Here is a 17099-nt window from a genome sequence, read left to right as displayed (position 1 = left end):
AGATAGTCGATGTAGCAACACTCCGCGCATGATTTACAGTAAAAAAAAAATAAATAAAAACATTTTATTAAAAAAATTAAAAATAAAAACATTTTATTAAAAAAAAAAAAAAATAAAAACATTATTTATATTGTTAAAAACATTCAGAATGTTTTTAAAACATTCTGGTCAATTAAATTTGCGTTTTTGTGGTTTTTTTAAAAAACGATTTATTTGTAATTAAATTAATGGTTTTTACTTTCGTCCAACACGCAAATGTTGGACGAAAGTCAAAAGTAATTAAAAGTGATGCGTGTGTTGGCGTAAGAATCACTTTTTTCCTTCCGCTCTTCCCAAAGACAACAAACTATAGATCTATATATATATACATATATATATATATATATATATATATATATATATATATAAATATATGTATATATATGTATATATATGTATATATATGTATATATGTATATATATGTATATATGTATATATGTATATATATATATATATATATATATATATATATATATATATATATATATATATATATATATATGTATTTATATAATATATTATCATCATCATCATCATCATCATCATCATCATCATCATCATCATCATCATCATCATCATCATCATCATCATCATCATCATCATCATCATCATCATCATCAACAAAAACATCATCAGCTTTAGCCAAAAAAAAATCTTAAACATCTTCCATAACTGAAACTTGTTCAAACCATATGTAACACACTCTCTCCAAGTTTTCTTACTTCTGCCTCTACCTTTTTCTCCTGAAACTGCTACCTCTCTATATGCTGATGACCAAATCATCTGCATCCTTTTTGCTCAGCATACCTAAACCACCTTAATCTTCCCTCATGATCATGGCTTCTTTTTTATCTTGTTAGAGTAACACCGCACATCCATTTGATCATCATTTTCTCTCAGCCAATGCTACACCATATAAATTAGGGAAAAAATTGGAACCGTGCCTTATTTGGAAAACTTGCATTTGTTTTAGAAATAAAATGTCTCATGGCTATATTTTGCATATTTCTGGTAAAACATCTTCATTTCTATGTTTAGAGTGATTTTGAAAGTTAATCCTCAAAAGTTCACATGAACCATCAACTTAAAGCTTTTTTGCATCATTTTTTGTAGATGATCTAATTTGGTGTTCACACTATATTGATTGCACTGGGTAAACTATAATTCTGTAGGTTCTACTGTTCTACTTTTTCATGTTTTATTCGATGGGATTTATAATAATTTAGAAACATAAACTTATCTTATCAATTGCTGCAAGCTTTATATTGCAGTGATATAACAAAATAGTCTAAAGTTTACTTGGTCATAAATAAAAGTTTTCTTTAATCAGTAGTATAATCAAATGGTTAATTTTACTTAGTATTTTTTTAAAAAAAGCAAGCTGTTTCAATTAAAAAGTTAGAATATTCTAATTTAGGAAATCGGTTGTCTTGATTGGAACAAATGGTGCTTTGACAAAATCAAATTTATTTCCAATAACAGTCCAATCAATTTGTCAATCAAAAGTCAAATTATGAATAAAAGTATAGTAGGGTTGTCTGTTTTTTTAAATCAAATCATAAATGTTTTCATAATTAAACCATCTTTGGTATGAAAAAATTTATTTCTTAAGTGTTCCAATTTCGATAATATAGACTATGGAGGCATATAAATAAATAGCAAACATATATGTTTGCATCCATATATGTCAATATTATATGCAATATTTAGTATGTAGTAAATATATGCATAAATTTTTAATATATAATGTATTATAAATTTCTCCTTGTGCTGACTATCAACCCATGCTAAATCTTATAATTTTGCTAATTCCCAGGCCATGTTTGTAAAAATCCCCATATTTAGTTGAGGCTGGAACTGGGGACTTTTTTGGATCTTGTCCAGAAGAGAAAGGGCATCATTAAGTACAAGTTCAAATATGACAACATTATTCCATACAGGGACAAAGAAGAGATTTGTAGATGAAAAGAATGGAATTGAACTAAGGAAATGGCATAATAGAGAGAAGCAACTTTAGCAAAAAGCTTTGCATTGGATTGTATATATAATTTCAACAAGAAGTCAGTTGTGTAAAGTAATCAGAGAAAATGTGAAGTTTCAGTCTCAGTAGGAGTGTTGCCATATTAATATTGCAATATTGCAATAATTATTAGTAATAAACAACTTTTGTTTGAAATTTTATAATTTTTAAAATTTTTCAATATTTTATATTAAATTTTATATTTCCAAGGATGCCTTAGAAATAGCTTGTATTATGCTGCTCATAAAAGCTATAATAAAGGCTTAAACCGCCTTGATCTTTACTGGTCATGTTTCTTCAATGCTTTGTAGGTGTAGACCACCTACTAAACACCAGCCTGCACCATGTCACAATTTTCAGAAGTCAAAGAATTCATTGTTACAGCAACCAAGTTGTCTAATAAGGTACACTGCTATTTCTTACTGATGAAGCAAATCTGTAGAGAAATTTAGTGTGAATATATCAAGATCATTGCATCAGTCTTAACTAGATGGATCTCTAGTTGCATAATGTTGGAGCATTTTGAGGATTAAGAAAGCTTTTATTTAGATTTGAGAAAGAGCAATGCTTTGCTAGGATGTGGTTCCAATCAATCAGCAATTTGTGATGGTGAAGAAACTATATATACAAAAACTAGCTTTAGTGTTAAACTTTTTCAAGATTGCAAGTGAAAGACTTTCAACAGACTGTGAAGTAGTCATTAATTATTGTCTAAACTAAATATCATTAATCAAAACTAAATATCATTAACCAAAACTAAGTATCATTATCAATCAAACAAAACAGAAGTAAGGATTCCAAACCTATGAAATTAGTGTGATCAAGCAGTTCAGCAAATAGCTTCTTGCACTAATGAGTGGTCCAACAAGATTTGAAACATTTAAACTAAAATTAATGACAATTTATTTTTATATTTTATTAGATTTTGTTATTTTTATAACAATTTTTTAATTAAATTTTTTATTTATATTAAAATTATTAAAAATTTGTTGATTAACAATAGTTGTTTATTTTGACAAAATACGCTTAAAAATAAATAGGGTAAAAATAAAAATAATTGGTTTCTAGTAGGTACAATAAGTTAGGTTTATTAAGAATAACAATAAACATTTAATAAGATAAATTCAACTATTTTTAATATGTTTAAATAAGTTTAAAGAGGAAAAAAAAAGGATTTCAACAAAAGAAAAATATTTCTCAAAGATTTATTGTTTTTTTGCAAATATTTTTTGAATTAAATTGTAGTTACTTAAAAAAATAGAGGTTAGAAATTTTTTTTAAAAATAAAATTATAGCAATGCAGTTCCGCACTACCATAAATTTAAGTTTATTTGCAGTTTTAAGTTATCTTATAAGATAACTTAAAACTGCAAATAAACTTAAATTTATGGTAGTGCGGAACTGCATTGCTATAATTTTATATAACAAAAATTTTTTTATATATAACAAAAACAATGCATAATCAAAAGATAAGTTTTTTATACAAGTATATTATAAGGTATCTAAGAAAAACTTTTTTTTTTTTAATTTTAGTGTAGTTTTTTATTAGTTTTGATTTTTTTTTGTCATAATAAAAAAAGTTTTACATAATTAAATTTGCTGAGATTTTCATAGGCTTTAATAAATGACAGTTTATCTTTTTATTCAGAGAAAGAAATGCATTATTAGAACAAAAGACAGCAAATCTAATAAGTGAGGCAGAAGCAGTTTTTGTAAGTTTTTAATGTTTATGTATACCATCAGTGCTGATTTTTTTTTTTATATAATCGACAACGTTTTAGGTATAATTATTGGTTAAAAAAGGATTTAAAATTTGTAGATTAAAAAACTTCCCAAAAACTAAACAAAATTCATTGTGATGTTTTTCTGAGTTTGGTTTAATTATTTTAAAGAGTTGTTGTCTTAGGAGGTTATTTGACATATAAAGGTTTGTTAAAAGATTTATGTTATTGTGAGAGGTTATGTTAGTATAAGGAGAATTTTGATTGATTTGATTGTTGGTTAAAACTCATATATAAGCTATTTTTATTTTTTTATACTAAATTTTATCATTATTTATTTAATATCTCCGCTAATAATAGATCATAAAATATAATAGTTATAAAATGTTTATAGCTTATTTCAGATAAAAAATATGTTCTATTAATGTTAATGGTTAGAATTTTTTAAGCAAAAAAAAATAAATTATAATTTGTTGTATACACCGGATAGCATCCTAAATATTGCCCAGGATCCTTTGTTTTATTGATACCAAATAGATATCATAGTTCCAAATACCAATGGATCCAGAATTTTGATAGGGGTTGCAATTTAGGAACCATATGTTATAAATAGTAAATAAAATATATTTTCTAGTCTGTTTCAGACTAGAAAAACAAAAATTTTGTGTGATATAGGTATTTTGACTGTGATAAACAACTTGCTTCATTAGTTTCAACATTTTAATAACAATTTTTTCCTATTGCTTTCCTTTTTTTTTCTTTTTTTAGTTTTAACTCTTTGTATGACTCAGCATATTGTTTGTGTTGGTTTAGTTTTTCTTTTTTTTGAATTTTAAATTAACTTGGTGTCAAAGTTGATTAATTGTTATATCATTGTTTAATACAATAACAAATTCAACTTTATAGTATGATAACTATGATATGATTTTTATTTTGTTTCTCACCTTAAATGCAGTAAAATGCATTACATTTCTTATACAGTTTTTTAAAGTTCATTAGACATTTCCATAAGAAACTTCTGCTATTTGCAAATATATAGTTACCCAAGAGTTTTGCAAAAGTGTTAAGGCAAATAATATAATAATGGAATTATATAAAGCAGTAATAAATAATATAATAAGGTAAATAATATAAATATAATATAAATAATAAAATAATAAAAAATGTTAAAGCAAATAATAACCTCAAAATTCTGTATATATAATCTAAAATATGTGTATAACCTCAAAAACTAAATATATTTTAGAAAGTTCATGAAGCCTTATTTGCTGATATATCCATCAATGATGTTTCTAAAAACTCAGAGAAGTATTTTTTAATTATCAATGTTTTAAAAAAAAAAAATTATTTTGTACTTTTACACTATTTTGTTATAGACTTTTATTGAAATTTTTTGTTTCCAGCTTTAAAATATATTTGTATCTAAAGACCCATTTCTTATTTTATATATATTTACATAGAGAAATAGTTACATAAGTTGCAACAAAATGTAAGAATAAGTTCAGTTCTGATTTTATTTTAGACTTTCCCAACAGGTAATAAACTTTATTCCTTTTTAAAATATCAATAATATTCTTTAGGATAAATAATTTGGACTTAAATGTGGTTGTTCAATCAATTATGCAATTATTCATCTAGAATATGAAACATTTAAAATATTTATTTGATGAAACAAAATTTACTTTATGCATTTTTGATGATCTAAGAAAAGCTTTTGGTACAGTAGATCATTATAATATTCTTCTATATAAACTTAAAAATTATCAAAAGTTCTAACTTAGTTTATTTAAAAATTAAAGAAACAGGAAACAGTACATTTCATTTAATGATGGAAGATTAAAAGATAAATGTTAGTTATGTCACTTTACTACTTATATAATTGTTATTGAAGTTTCTATTTTTAATAATAGTTATATTGTTATTTAAAAATTATAAAGGGTAGTGATGATTTCAATGACTGTCTAGATTTGTCAAAAATATTTTTACCTTCTAAAAATGATTCTACTTGATTAAGTTTGATTGAGATACAATATATTGGTTAGAGATAAAGTACTAGTAGTTATTGGTTAGAAGGACAGTACTAGTAGTTATTGGTTAGAGGTATAGTTAGTGATGTACTGATTGCACATTTTTGGCTGATGTTGATACCAATGGACATCAAAAGGCCAATACGAAAGCCAATGTGTTATTTCTCATTTAATGATCTTTCCAATTATTTTACCCTTAAAGTGAGTCTATTTACTAGGTGAGACAATCATATACTTTGGTAAATAATTTATGAGATTTTATTTGCTTGGAAAAAGCAACCAATCTTAAATGTGATCTCTCTTCTAACACAGCTCCTGTTTTCTTACTCCAAATTCCATTCTATAGTTTTATAAATCTCTTATTCATCTTTTTATGAAATACTGTTGCCATTTTTAGGCTGGTCCTTCTAATTACGCTCATTTTTTTTAGACATAATCCAGTTTTAATCAGACTCACCCTATCATTGCACTACTTATTACAATCCTAAAGCTGACTGAGATTCTTTTTGTGATTTTCTTCATAATGGTCCTCGGCTGATGTCTTTTCTCTTTTTGCTAATATGTGTCACCTATGTAACCTCCTGGTTCCAGGCAGGCATGGAAGCTTTTATTTCTTCTTGTTGGTTCCAAGTCAAGCCTCATTCTACTCCATGGTTTTCATCTTCTTATGCAGCTGTTATATCTACTTTTAATCATTTTTTTTATCTTTTCAAAAGAACAACTCTCTTGAGAACTAGCGCCTATTTATTATTGGAAGAAATGTAAAAAGGTGTTGTCTGATGCTAAACTCCATTTATTCCTTGTTTACTAAATCTTGTATCTTATCTCAGAAGTTAGGCTCTAGAGACTTTAGGAAATTCTTCCACAGGGCTGTTAACAAGGGTAAGTCTAACATTCCATCTCTTATTCATGGGACTGATCTTATTACCTCTCCCAAGGATAAGGCAGAACTATTTACAAAGAACTTTTCTTTTAATTTGACTCTTGAATCTTATGGCCATACTCTTCCTGTCATTCTAGTTAAACAGGTTATTCTATTGTTAGACATTCAAACTACTTCAGCGTCCATTGCTAATCCCAAATGTACTGTTCTACAGCTTAAGCTGCACTACATTGAACTACAAGCTTGCTTGTAGTTCAACATTCTTGTCATAATCTTATAAAATTGTTTCCCAGAACTCTTTTCAATTCTCTCTAAGCTATTTAATAAGTGCTTGACTGAATCTTGTTTTCCTGCCTGCTGGAATGGTATCTGTGAAAATGGCATATGTGGTTCCAATTTTTAAAAACTATGGAGAACATTCTGACCCCTCCAACTATTGTTTGATCAGTCTTCTCTTTATCATTAGCAAGGTCTTTAAGTCTTTGATTAACAAATTTCTAACATCCCATCTTGGCTTAAATAACTTACTGTTGGACAATCAATAAATTTTTTGATCTTCTTGTTCTACTGCTGACCTGCTAATTGTTGTGACTGAAAAATTATATTGCGCATTAGATGGAGGTGGCGAGGCAAGAAATATTACTCTTGGCATAACAAAAGCTTTTGATTAAGTTTGGCATGCTAGTCTTCTCTATAAGCTTGCTTCATGTGGTGTGTCTGGGAAAGTTTTTTAGATTATCAAATCATTTGTTTTAAATCATTTGTTTTAAAGTCTTTATTAAAGCCAACATTCTTCATTTCCAGTAACTTCTAGGGTACAAGGTTCTGGAGAACTCAAGGTGCCAACGATTCAACTTTAGACTCCTGTCTAGATAAAAAGTCTACTCTTTTTAATTGCTTAGAACAGGCAGCCGATCCAGAATTTGATTTCACTTATGTAAATGATTAAGGCTTGCAGTGGCTTGTAAGTTAACTACAAACAACTATCACAATATCTTCAGTTTCTGCTTCTGACTCAAGTAACAAAAATAATGCTGGACCAGGCTAGTGATTATGGCAATATTTATAGTCTTGTTCATTGCTCCAGAATTTAAGAGCAGATCCAAATTCGTTTAGCATCATGATTGTGTAGATGCTAAAACAAATAAAATGCATCTGTCCGCAAATCATTTATGAGTTTTCTTTTTGCTTACCTAAGTTTTCAATTGCAGCAAAACAATAGACATTAATTTACAGGTCTTTAAAATTGTGTGTATTGTTTAGGTTTTCAACCAAATTAACAAGGCTGCCCAGTTTATCTATTTCAAATGGTATGGTCGAGATTACATAGATCAAGAATTTTAAAACACTGTTCTTTAATAAATTTAGTGGTTGCAACTAAAATATTATTCCATTATGTTTTTTTATGTTAACCATCAGCTAGTTTTTTACATTAAGTTGTTCTTTGATATGTTTTTTCAGAATATTGTTATTTATTAATCTCCAAAACAATTGTTTTAATTTTTGGTTTTAGTTATTCACCAGCCCTAGCTCAATGTCTTTATAATTTTAAATTTAATAGCATTATTAACCAGCTATTTCTTTGATACCAATTTTTCTTTTTTTCCTGTCTGTTAGTTACACAGCATGGGCAAAGCAAAGTTGCTTAGAACAATTTTTTTACTTTTTGCATAGCATGGGCATTCTCAGTTGCAATAAACACAATATCTTGGTGTAAATTTGATTTGAACAAATCTAAAGTAGTTTGACACAGGAATCTCTGCTAGAATTTATCCATTCACTTGGAACAAACCCAAGTTTTAAAGCCAATTTTTGATGTGCCACTTTTGTTGTGCACCTACTTTTGATGTGCTACATTTGTGTTGCATTCGCTTATATTTTTTTTTTTTTTTTTTTTTTTTTGATTTTTGAAAATTACTACTTGTTTTCAAATTTTCATTTGTTTTTATATTTTTATTATTAAAAATAGATATTTTTACATTATTATAATTTTTGATTATTATTATTTTTATGTTAACTTTATCTATTAATAGTGTAAATAAAGATGTAAAAGAAAATATTCCAACCAATCAAACTTGTGTTAAATCTGGTGCTACTAAAAATCAGGTGATTTTTAAAAATTTTGTTTTAAAATACAGTTAGCATTAATTTTATTTATGTCTTTTTTTTAACTTTATTTCAATTCACCTACCCAAGGCCACTGCAGTCGAGAAAGCTACTTCTAGTTGTGGTTACAACCCTCTCTCAATTCTATAACTCCAAAACACAAACCTTGACAAATAATGCTGCTGTGTGGATAAACAAGTTGAGCACGGCACTACCAGGAATGTGGTGGCGATTGAACTCAGAACTTCCTGCTTATGAGGCGAGAGCTTTACTTCTACACCACTACCGCATTTTAGAATTTAATTAGCATTTATATAGATTAAGTATTTATTATTACTATAATAATAAAATTAAAAGAGTAGTAGTAAGCAAGTAAGAGTAGTAAGCGAGGCTTGAGTTAATTTTCCTTTTTTTTTCCCAATTCAGGCCAATGGTCCAGGTTAAGTAGTCATAATATATTTCTATTAAGTTAATAATCTTTAACATCTTTAACTATTGTTGCTAGGATTTAACAATCTTTAACAACCTTTACCTATTGTATCTGGAACTTAACAGTTTTTAACGACCTTTAAATATTGTGGCTAAAAGTTAATAATCTTTAACAACCTTTTTACTATTATTGCTGGAAGTTAACAATCTTTAACAATCTTTAACTATTGTATCTGGAAGTTAACAATCTTTAACGATCTTTAACTATTGTGGCTAGAAGTTAACAATCTTTAGCCTGTTATTAATTAAAATGAGGATTTGATTAAAAATTTGGGGTGGATGATTTGAGTTAATATTAATGTACAATAATTCATCATTTGGTTTTTTGAAATGCTTATATAAATTTTCAGAGAGGTTAAATGTGACATCAAGAAAATTCACAATTTTTAAATTTATGCTTATTTCGATTTAAAAGCCATTATTTAAAAAGAAATTTTATAATATATTTTCTAATTTTATCAAGCTCACACCGTAGCCGAAATTATTTATATGGAAAAAAATGTCCACCAGAAACAGTTAACATTTTCAAAACCACGAAACATCCTACTATAATAATCTAAATTTTGAAATATTCTGTCGAAGCCTTTAAAAAAAAAGGGGGTTAAACAGATAGGTTGTGAATTTTTGTTAAAGATAGGTAACTTGCAGAAATGCTACAAACTTTCAATTTTGTAATAATAATACTGGTGTCAAATAAGAATGTTTAATAAAAAAATTATGATTATCAGAGTCTGGGAACAATATTAACCAGAAAACTCGGGTCCCACTGTCCCATATGTGGAAGGAAAAGAAAAAAAAGTTTTTTTTCTCAAGTTTTTTAAGCTAGATCAAAATTTATCGAAAAAATTAATTTATATAAAGAAAATTTCTTGTCATTTAAAAATGGTGACCAAGTAAAGTTTACAACCAACTCTATTTGGGGGATATCAACTTTACCAGGTCATAACTTTTCAACATTTAAATATTTTCTTACTAAATAACAATTTTACACATAAATTTTAATCACGCTCATAATGGCCAAGTTTTTTTAATATATTCATTGTGCCCCCTCTTGCTTTCTTTCATTACAGTATTTTGACCTTGGGGCCCCAATTAAAAGGTAAATATTAACACGTTACTTATAAATGTTTTAAAAAATAATACTTTATTTTTTAAAACATTTATAATTACGTTAAATAAACATAAATTACTAAATAACAATTTTACACATGAATTTTAGTTGCGCTCATAAGTAGAGTTTTTTGAAAAAAAAATAGTGGACCCCTTCTATCCTCCATTCTATTCAAGTATTTGGGCCGTGGGATACTAGTTTTTAGGTAATATTGTTGCTAAACTCTAATCACTGTGTTATTTTGCTAAAAACATACTTTAAATTAGTATGAACATGCCTATCTTAGAGTTACCTATCTCGAATATCAAAAAATCTTAAAAATATTCTTATGGTATAAATTAATATGTTTTTCAATTAGAAAACAGTTTAAAAAGCACACTTAAATGTTTATATATTTTTTATTTTCATTTACAACCTATAATAGTTTTCAAAAGATACAAATATTTATTAAAGTATAGTTTTTATACTTATACTGTTTTAAAGAACATATGTCAAGAATTGTATGTAACCATGGCTTTAAGCAGGCTTTGTGGATAATCTTTAAGACTATTGGAAATTTTATATATGCACTCTCCCAAAAATGTTTTAAAATCATAATGATTAGGTTCTGAGACTTGTTCAGACTAAAAACCCAATTTTTTATTTGGATTGAAACTTGCTATATATGAAAGAATTTCACACGTATGCTTGATAAGAGTGTGGACTTTTGGGGAAACTCTTAGACCAAGTTTGACATAAGGCTCTTTGTACTCATTAATAGTTAGTTAATATTCAGGTACCAAGACATGCAGCTTTAACTGCTTTTAAACATTTAAAGGAATTAAGTATATAAATGATGTGTTCATCTTTTTCTAGTTTCATAGATTTTATTAATTTTTCTAAAACGTGAGTACTTTTTGAAAGTTTTGAACATTCCCCACCTTTAAGTTGACCACCATGCAGCTTAGGCCTTTCAAAACTTAAACTTTGGTTCCAATGATTCGCTGATAAAGTGGTATCTGTGGATTGAAAATATTTTTCAAGGTAGTTTATATTTCCAATTAGTAGACGAAGTTCCATCGGAGCAAGAATTTCAATAGCCTTTACGTCATCAGGTAGATTAACTAGTGAACGGTTGACATAACTATTATAAAATGCAGCTGAAAGCTTGAATTTTTTTTTAATATCTTTACAGGAAGTTTTGTAAGCATTTGCTGATGAACGGATACTTCCAAGAGTTCTGAGCTCACCTTGAATTTGAAAATCTTGCATTTTTTATTTGCTAATATTACACTAAGGGCAAGGATGTGTTGATGCTGCACTTTCAATTCCAAAAAGTATATTGGCCATTTTCATATCAAAAGTGCAAAAGTAATATAATTCATTTAGCTTCAAAATATTGAGAATTTTTTCAAGATTCGAATGAGATTTAGCCACATTTTCTACTAAGCCAATAATAAACAATTTATTTACGCCTCCATCTTTGTATTTTTCATTGCCTATTCCTTCTTCATAGCTAAACTTTTTTCTTTTTATTTTACTTTCTGCTTCTTTTTCAATAATATTTAAACAAAGTTTTAGAAATCTGCCTCTGATGTCAATTCCAACCTTTAAAATATAATCTTTCGATAATTTTCTCTTCGTTATTACTCACTCAACAAGTCCTTTAATGTTTTTACAATAAACCAGTGGTCTGGAATCTTTTTCAAATTTGTTTCTGTTATATCATAGTATCATAGTATTCATTTATAAACCCGTTTTCTTCACTTAATTTTTTTTTTACATTACTTTCAAATATGGCTCTTCCTTTCCAGCTTCTAAATATGCTAAGTACTTTGGCTCCCTGTCTATTACTAAGTCTACAAGTGTTTTTAAATTTATTAATTTCTGTAATACGGATTTTTTTAACTGGAAAAAGCACTCTAGCAGAGCCATACGATAGTTCAGTGCTTTACCTTTCGCTGCAACCTTAATTTTAATTCCCTCCTCCAAAAATTTTTTTTTTAGTAATTTTGAGCATTGAAGTTCTTGTGTATCTTAAAACGAAAAAAATCAAGGTTTTCAGCTTTTATATTTCAGATTATTTACATAAAGTTCTAAATTTTTAGTTTGAAATATTATATCAACAGTATAAAGTTAACCCTACCTTTGTTCAGTTCCTTTGTTAAATTTTCTCTTCTGTTTGTGAGAGTGCAAGGGTGGGATAATACTTGTCCAATAACAGCCTTGCACCTTTTGCATATTTTTATTGGTCCAGGTGACGATATATTTACTCTACCCAGCTTGATTCCTCCTCTGTTATCAGATGTTGATCCTGGAGTAATTGTAGTTCGAGCAATTTCACAGATGCCACAAACACAGAACGATTAGTTTCTAATGAGTATTGTAACTTGTCTGTTTAACCCCCTTTTTTTTTAAAAGATGTCGACAGAATATTTTCAAAATTCAGATTGTTATAGTAGGATGTTTCATGGTTTCGAAAATGCAAACCGTTTCTGGGGGACATTTTTTCAAATAAATTATTTGGGCTACAATGTGAGCTGTGGATCAGGTTCTTAACACATTGTTATTAAACCATCATCACGATAAAGACCAAAATCATTAATATTGATCAACAAAAAATTTATTGCATTAAATTTGACACTTGCCCTTACACAATTTAGATATGCTGAATTTAAATCTGGCATCAGATTTTAATGGCAAGCTGCAGATTTTTTGAAATATTTTTTCATTTTGCAAATTCATAGAAATAACATCTGTTCACAAAAAATCCGGAATGAAAAATTGTTCTTAATTGAATACAAAATTAATCGATTTTTGACAAAAATTTTAACTAAAATGAGTGACTGGACATTGTTAACTATTTTATAACCAAAAGTGGTCCTAAATCAGCGGCTTTTCGAACTTTAGTTTTGACTGAATCCATTAGGTTGAAAAAGTAGTCTGGATCAAACTCTTTCAACTTTAATCGAATTCTATTCTTAAGGTGGTCAAGATTTTTCGCAGTAAATCCATTTCCATAAACTTTTGCTTTTAAATGTGCCCAAAAATTTTCAATTGGCCTTAACTGTGGTACATTTGGGGGGTTATCTTTAGCGTCGACAAAGTTAATACCTAAAGTGTTGTAAGTTTCTAATGTGTGTTTTGCATAATGACATCTCGCTTCGTCAGGCCAAAATAAAATTTTCATGTTTTGATGCTTGGAATTTATAAATGGAAGAAGTCTTTTTGTAATACATTCTTTAGAATAAGTTTTTGCATCCAGTGCACAGTTTTTTACAGCAAAATAAGGCGATGAATGACCAAAACGACTGATTGCAATCCAAACGAGAACTTTCTCGTCAAACTTTTTTTTGAAGTTGAATTTAATGTTAGGATCAGTTTGAGAACTATCCTTTGTATAGTAGCCAGAGTTTTGTGAACAATTTGCACCATTTACACAGAAATAAGATTCATCGTCCATGATGATTTCAAACTCATTTGATGGCTTGAAAAAAGTTTTTGAAAGTTTTAATAAGTTTTTCTTTTGTTTAATTTCTTGCTTTTCTGTTGTTTTTGGTGCATTTTTTCTTTTGGTATACTTTAGTCCACGCATACTTAATAATCTATTTACGTATGAAACGCTTATTTTATATTTTAGTGTCAATTTTCTTTGCGAAATCCCGATTCTCTCTTCTGCTCTTGCAATCATGGACTCTCTCTTTTCTGGTGTAATTTTAAAAGGTTTTCTGCCGCAACCGATTTTTCTATTCATTGGCAAATTATTTTCAGACCTTTTAATTATGTCATAAATTGTAGATTTAGCGATTCCCATTTTCTTAAAATGATCCACTGTAAATTTCTTTCCACTGTTTATGTTTTGTTTATAAAAATTTCCAATCACATTTCTAACATCGTTCTCTTTTAGATGCTCCATGTTTATTTGAATTAATTATTTAAACTCAATTTTGCCACAAAATGAAACTGTTGTTGTTGACCGATTAAATTTAAAAATTTCGAATCGAAAACTCGAAATTTAGAACAATTTGTGTACATTTGAAATCAGTCCGGATTTTTTGTGAACAGACGTTAATTCTAAAAAAGTAGATTTGAAACTCATTTTGAAATGCTAGGATATGTTTTCAAAAATTTAATTTGTTTACAAAATTAAAATAAAAATTAAAAACAGATTAAAATAAATAAAAGCTGCTTAAATTGAACATTTGGTTTTAAAAAAGATTGCAGATAATATTGTTCAATTAAAACTGTTTAATCAGAAAAAAACTTTTACCTGTTGCTCTTTTGTTTATAAACTTTTCTTGAGTCTTCTCGCATAATACATCAATAGTAGAATTCCATCATATGTTTGTTCCAACGTTCTTGGTAACGTTCTTCGATTGTCTTGAAATCTTGGTGAAATTGTTCTCCTTACTCATCACTCATATCTCCAAGATTTTCAAGAAACTAGTCAAGATGACTATTTATAAAATGAAGTTTTATGCTCATTTTGCATCCAAGATCATAAAAGGCTTTCAACATTTTATCAACTAAATCTGCAATCACTATCTGTTTTCAGTGCTTTAACAAATTGTTTCATGAATCTAAGTTTATAAGGAGTTGCAAAAAAATTTTTTTTTTTAACTAACAATGGGTTCATTTACAATATTTTGCATGCCCACTGTGAGAGATTAGGCCATTCTTTTTGTATCCAGTGTCAGGGTTAGGGTATTTCTTCTGACCAAAGAGAAAATTAAACATTTTTGGATCTACACAAATAATCCAGTTGTGTTTGTGGTATTTACTCAAGTTAAGCACCATTTTAATGTCATCATTTAATGTAAGAATGACCAATTGGTACAGAACCAAAAATATTGCCATTGTGTAAAGTAACACATTTGAAGCTTAGCTTCAAGCTATTGATAAAAAGTCTCCATTCAGTTGCATTGTATACAGAAATACCCAACTGTTATAGGAGACCTGAAATATCATAACAGTAAATAAATAAATTGACTTCTAGAAAAAAATTAATAAAGGTTTCATCTTGTTCTAAAGCAAGAAACTTTTGCAAAGCTATCAAGTAAGTTCTTTTCCTTTAATCCAGAGGTTAGTAATTCTGCTGCATTCTTAAAAAGTTCTAAATTATAAACACCATTCAGTTCTATCTGACTAAAACACAGAGGCAAATTGAATTGTTTAGCATTAGATGAAAAGTCTTCCAAAAAGTCTCAAAAGCTACTAGAATTTCTATATCTACTGTTGGAAGGGTTATAAATGGTGTAAAAAGAATTTGTCTATCAATACATTTATAATAAATCAGTAATAAATAAGATTTGTTCTTTTGAAAGAAATCTAGGCTTGTCTAACAGAGAAATAGCTAAAGACTACAAAGTTTCTGATTTTTTGGTTAGGAAAGTGAAGAAATACTACAATTACCCAAATCAATCTGACAAACAAAATTCCACAGCTAAAACATGAGCAAAAAAAAATTTACCAAGTTTTAAAAAAATGGAATGGCTGCATTTTGATTAACAACGAGGCTTGCATAAAGTGTGACTTTAGTCAACTTCCTGACGACAAATGTTATACTTCAGTTCAAGACAATGTAAGTAACAAGTATAAATACAAACTTGTGGACTAATATGGCAAAAAATTGCTCTTATGGCAAGCAATTTATAGTTGTGGAAAAAAGAGTAGAGCTTTTGTGGCATCATCAACTTTGACATCAAAAAAATATTCCAGAGTGCCTTCAAAAGTGACTTTGGTCACTCATTGGATCACACGCTAGACCTTTTTTGTTTTAGTCTGACTTAGCTTTGTGCCACTACGCTAAAAAAACTTTGGTATAAATTGAGAAAGGTTAATTTTGTACCAAAAAAGTTTAATCCACTAAATTACCCACAATTCCTGTTCATCAAAAAATACTGGGGTATTGGCAAAGAATCTTTGAATAAAACAGGCAAGACTATAAATTCAGTACAAGAATTGCTGAAGGCATAGTCAAACATTAACAAGAAAATAACAATAGAAATTAATGGGCACCATCAACAGCAATGTACAGTTATATTTTAGAAATAAGGAAAAATTTTGAAACTAAAATTAATTTCTTAAATTAAAAAAAGAAAAATTTAAGAAATTTGTAAAAAATAGGTATTTTAAACATTTTTGAAAAGATTTTCCTTTCTCATTTTTTTCTGTCTCATGCTTTAACTGCCCATTGTTACATCAAAGCAGTCATGTATGTTTTTCTTTTTCCAAGTTTCCTTATTAAAATAAAGTAATGTTTGTCCGCAATGTTTTATTATATGAATGGTCTATTCTGGAATAACTGTGTGGATTTTTGTAAATTCAATTGTTATATCTAAAATATCTGAAATTATTGAGGGGTAAAAATCATTAATGTAAAATTGAATAAATGTTTAGTCATTTTTATTTTCAATTATGGAGAATTAATTTATAACATTGGTGGTGTTTTTCCACTGTTGTAAGTTTAATTTATTCCTAAGAATATTAATTCCAATTTAATTTTGCTTACTTGTCCGATCTCACTTTTTGAAGGAACCAATAAACTACAAGGTAGTTTGTTTTGAAAATTTGGTTTATGATCAAGTGTTATAAAAGTTTGGGCAGGGGTAGTTGATTCAATTATTTTTTCAAGTTTTATTTTTTTAGCAATACTTTACGCTTCTAAATTAATTGTGTTTTCCAAATTTTTAGGGTCTTTCTCATTAGAATAAGTAATATTGT

The 17099-nt window shown here is 27.9% G+C and overlaps 1 protein-coding gene across 2 annotated transcripts in view; it reads left to right on the top strand.

Moving 5' to 3' along the window:
• Positions 1-17099, top strand: part of LOC100211287 (testis-expressed protein 9) — a 48035-nt gene that overhangs the window by 3124 nt on the left and 27812 nt on the right. For both annotated transcript variants that reach the window (XM_065807529.1, XM_065807528.1), the window contains exons 2-4: positions 3709-3772; positions 5028-5089; positions 8725-8797. In XM_065807529.1, the coding sequence (XP_065663601.1) occupies positions 3709-3772; positions 5028-5089; positions 8725-8797 (199 nt within the window). The remainder of the gene's footprint in view (positions 1-3708; positions 3773-5027; positions 5090-8724; positions 8798-17099) is intronic.

This window comes from Hydra vulgaris, chromosome 10, assembly GCF_038396675.1.
Source record: "Hydra vulgaris chromosome 10, alternate assembly HydraT2T_AEP".
NCBI classification, from domain to species: Eukaryota; Metazoa; Cnidaria; class Hydrozoa; order Anthoathecata; family Hydridae; genus Hydra; species Hydra vulgaris.
Note: the sequence above shows the minus strand (reverse complement) of the source record. Positions and strands in the feature narration are given on the sequence as shown.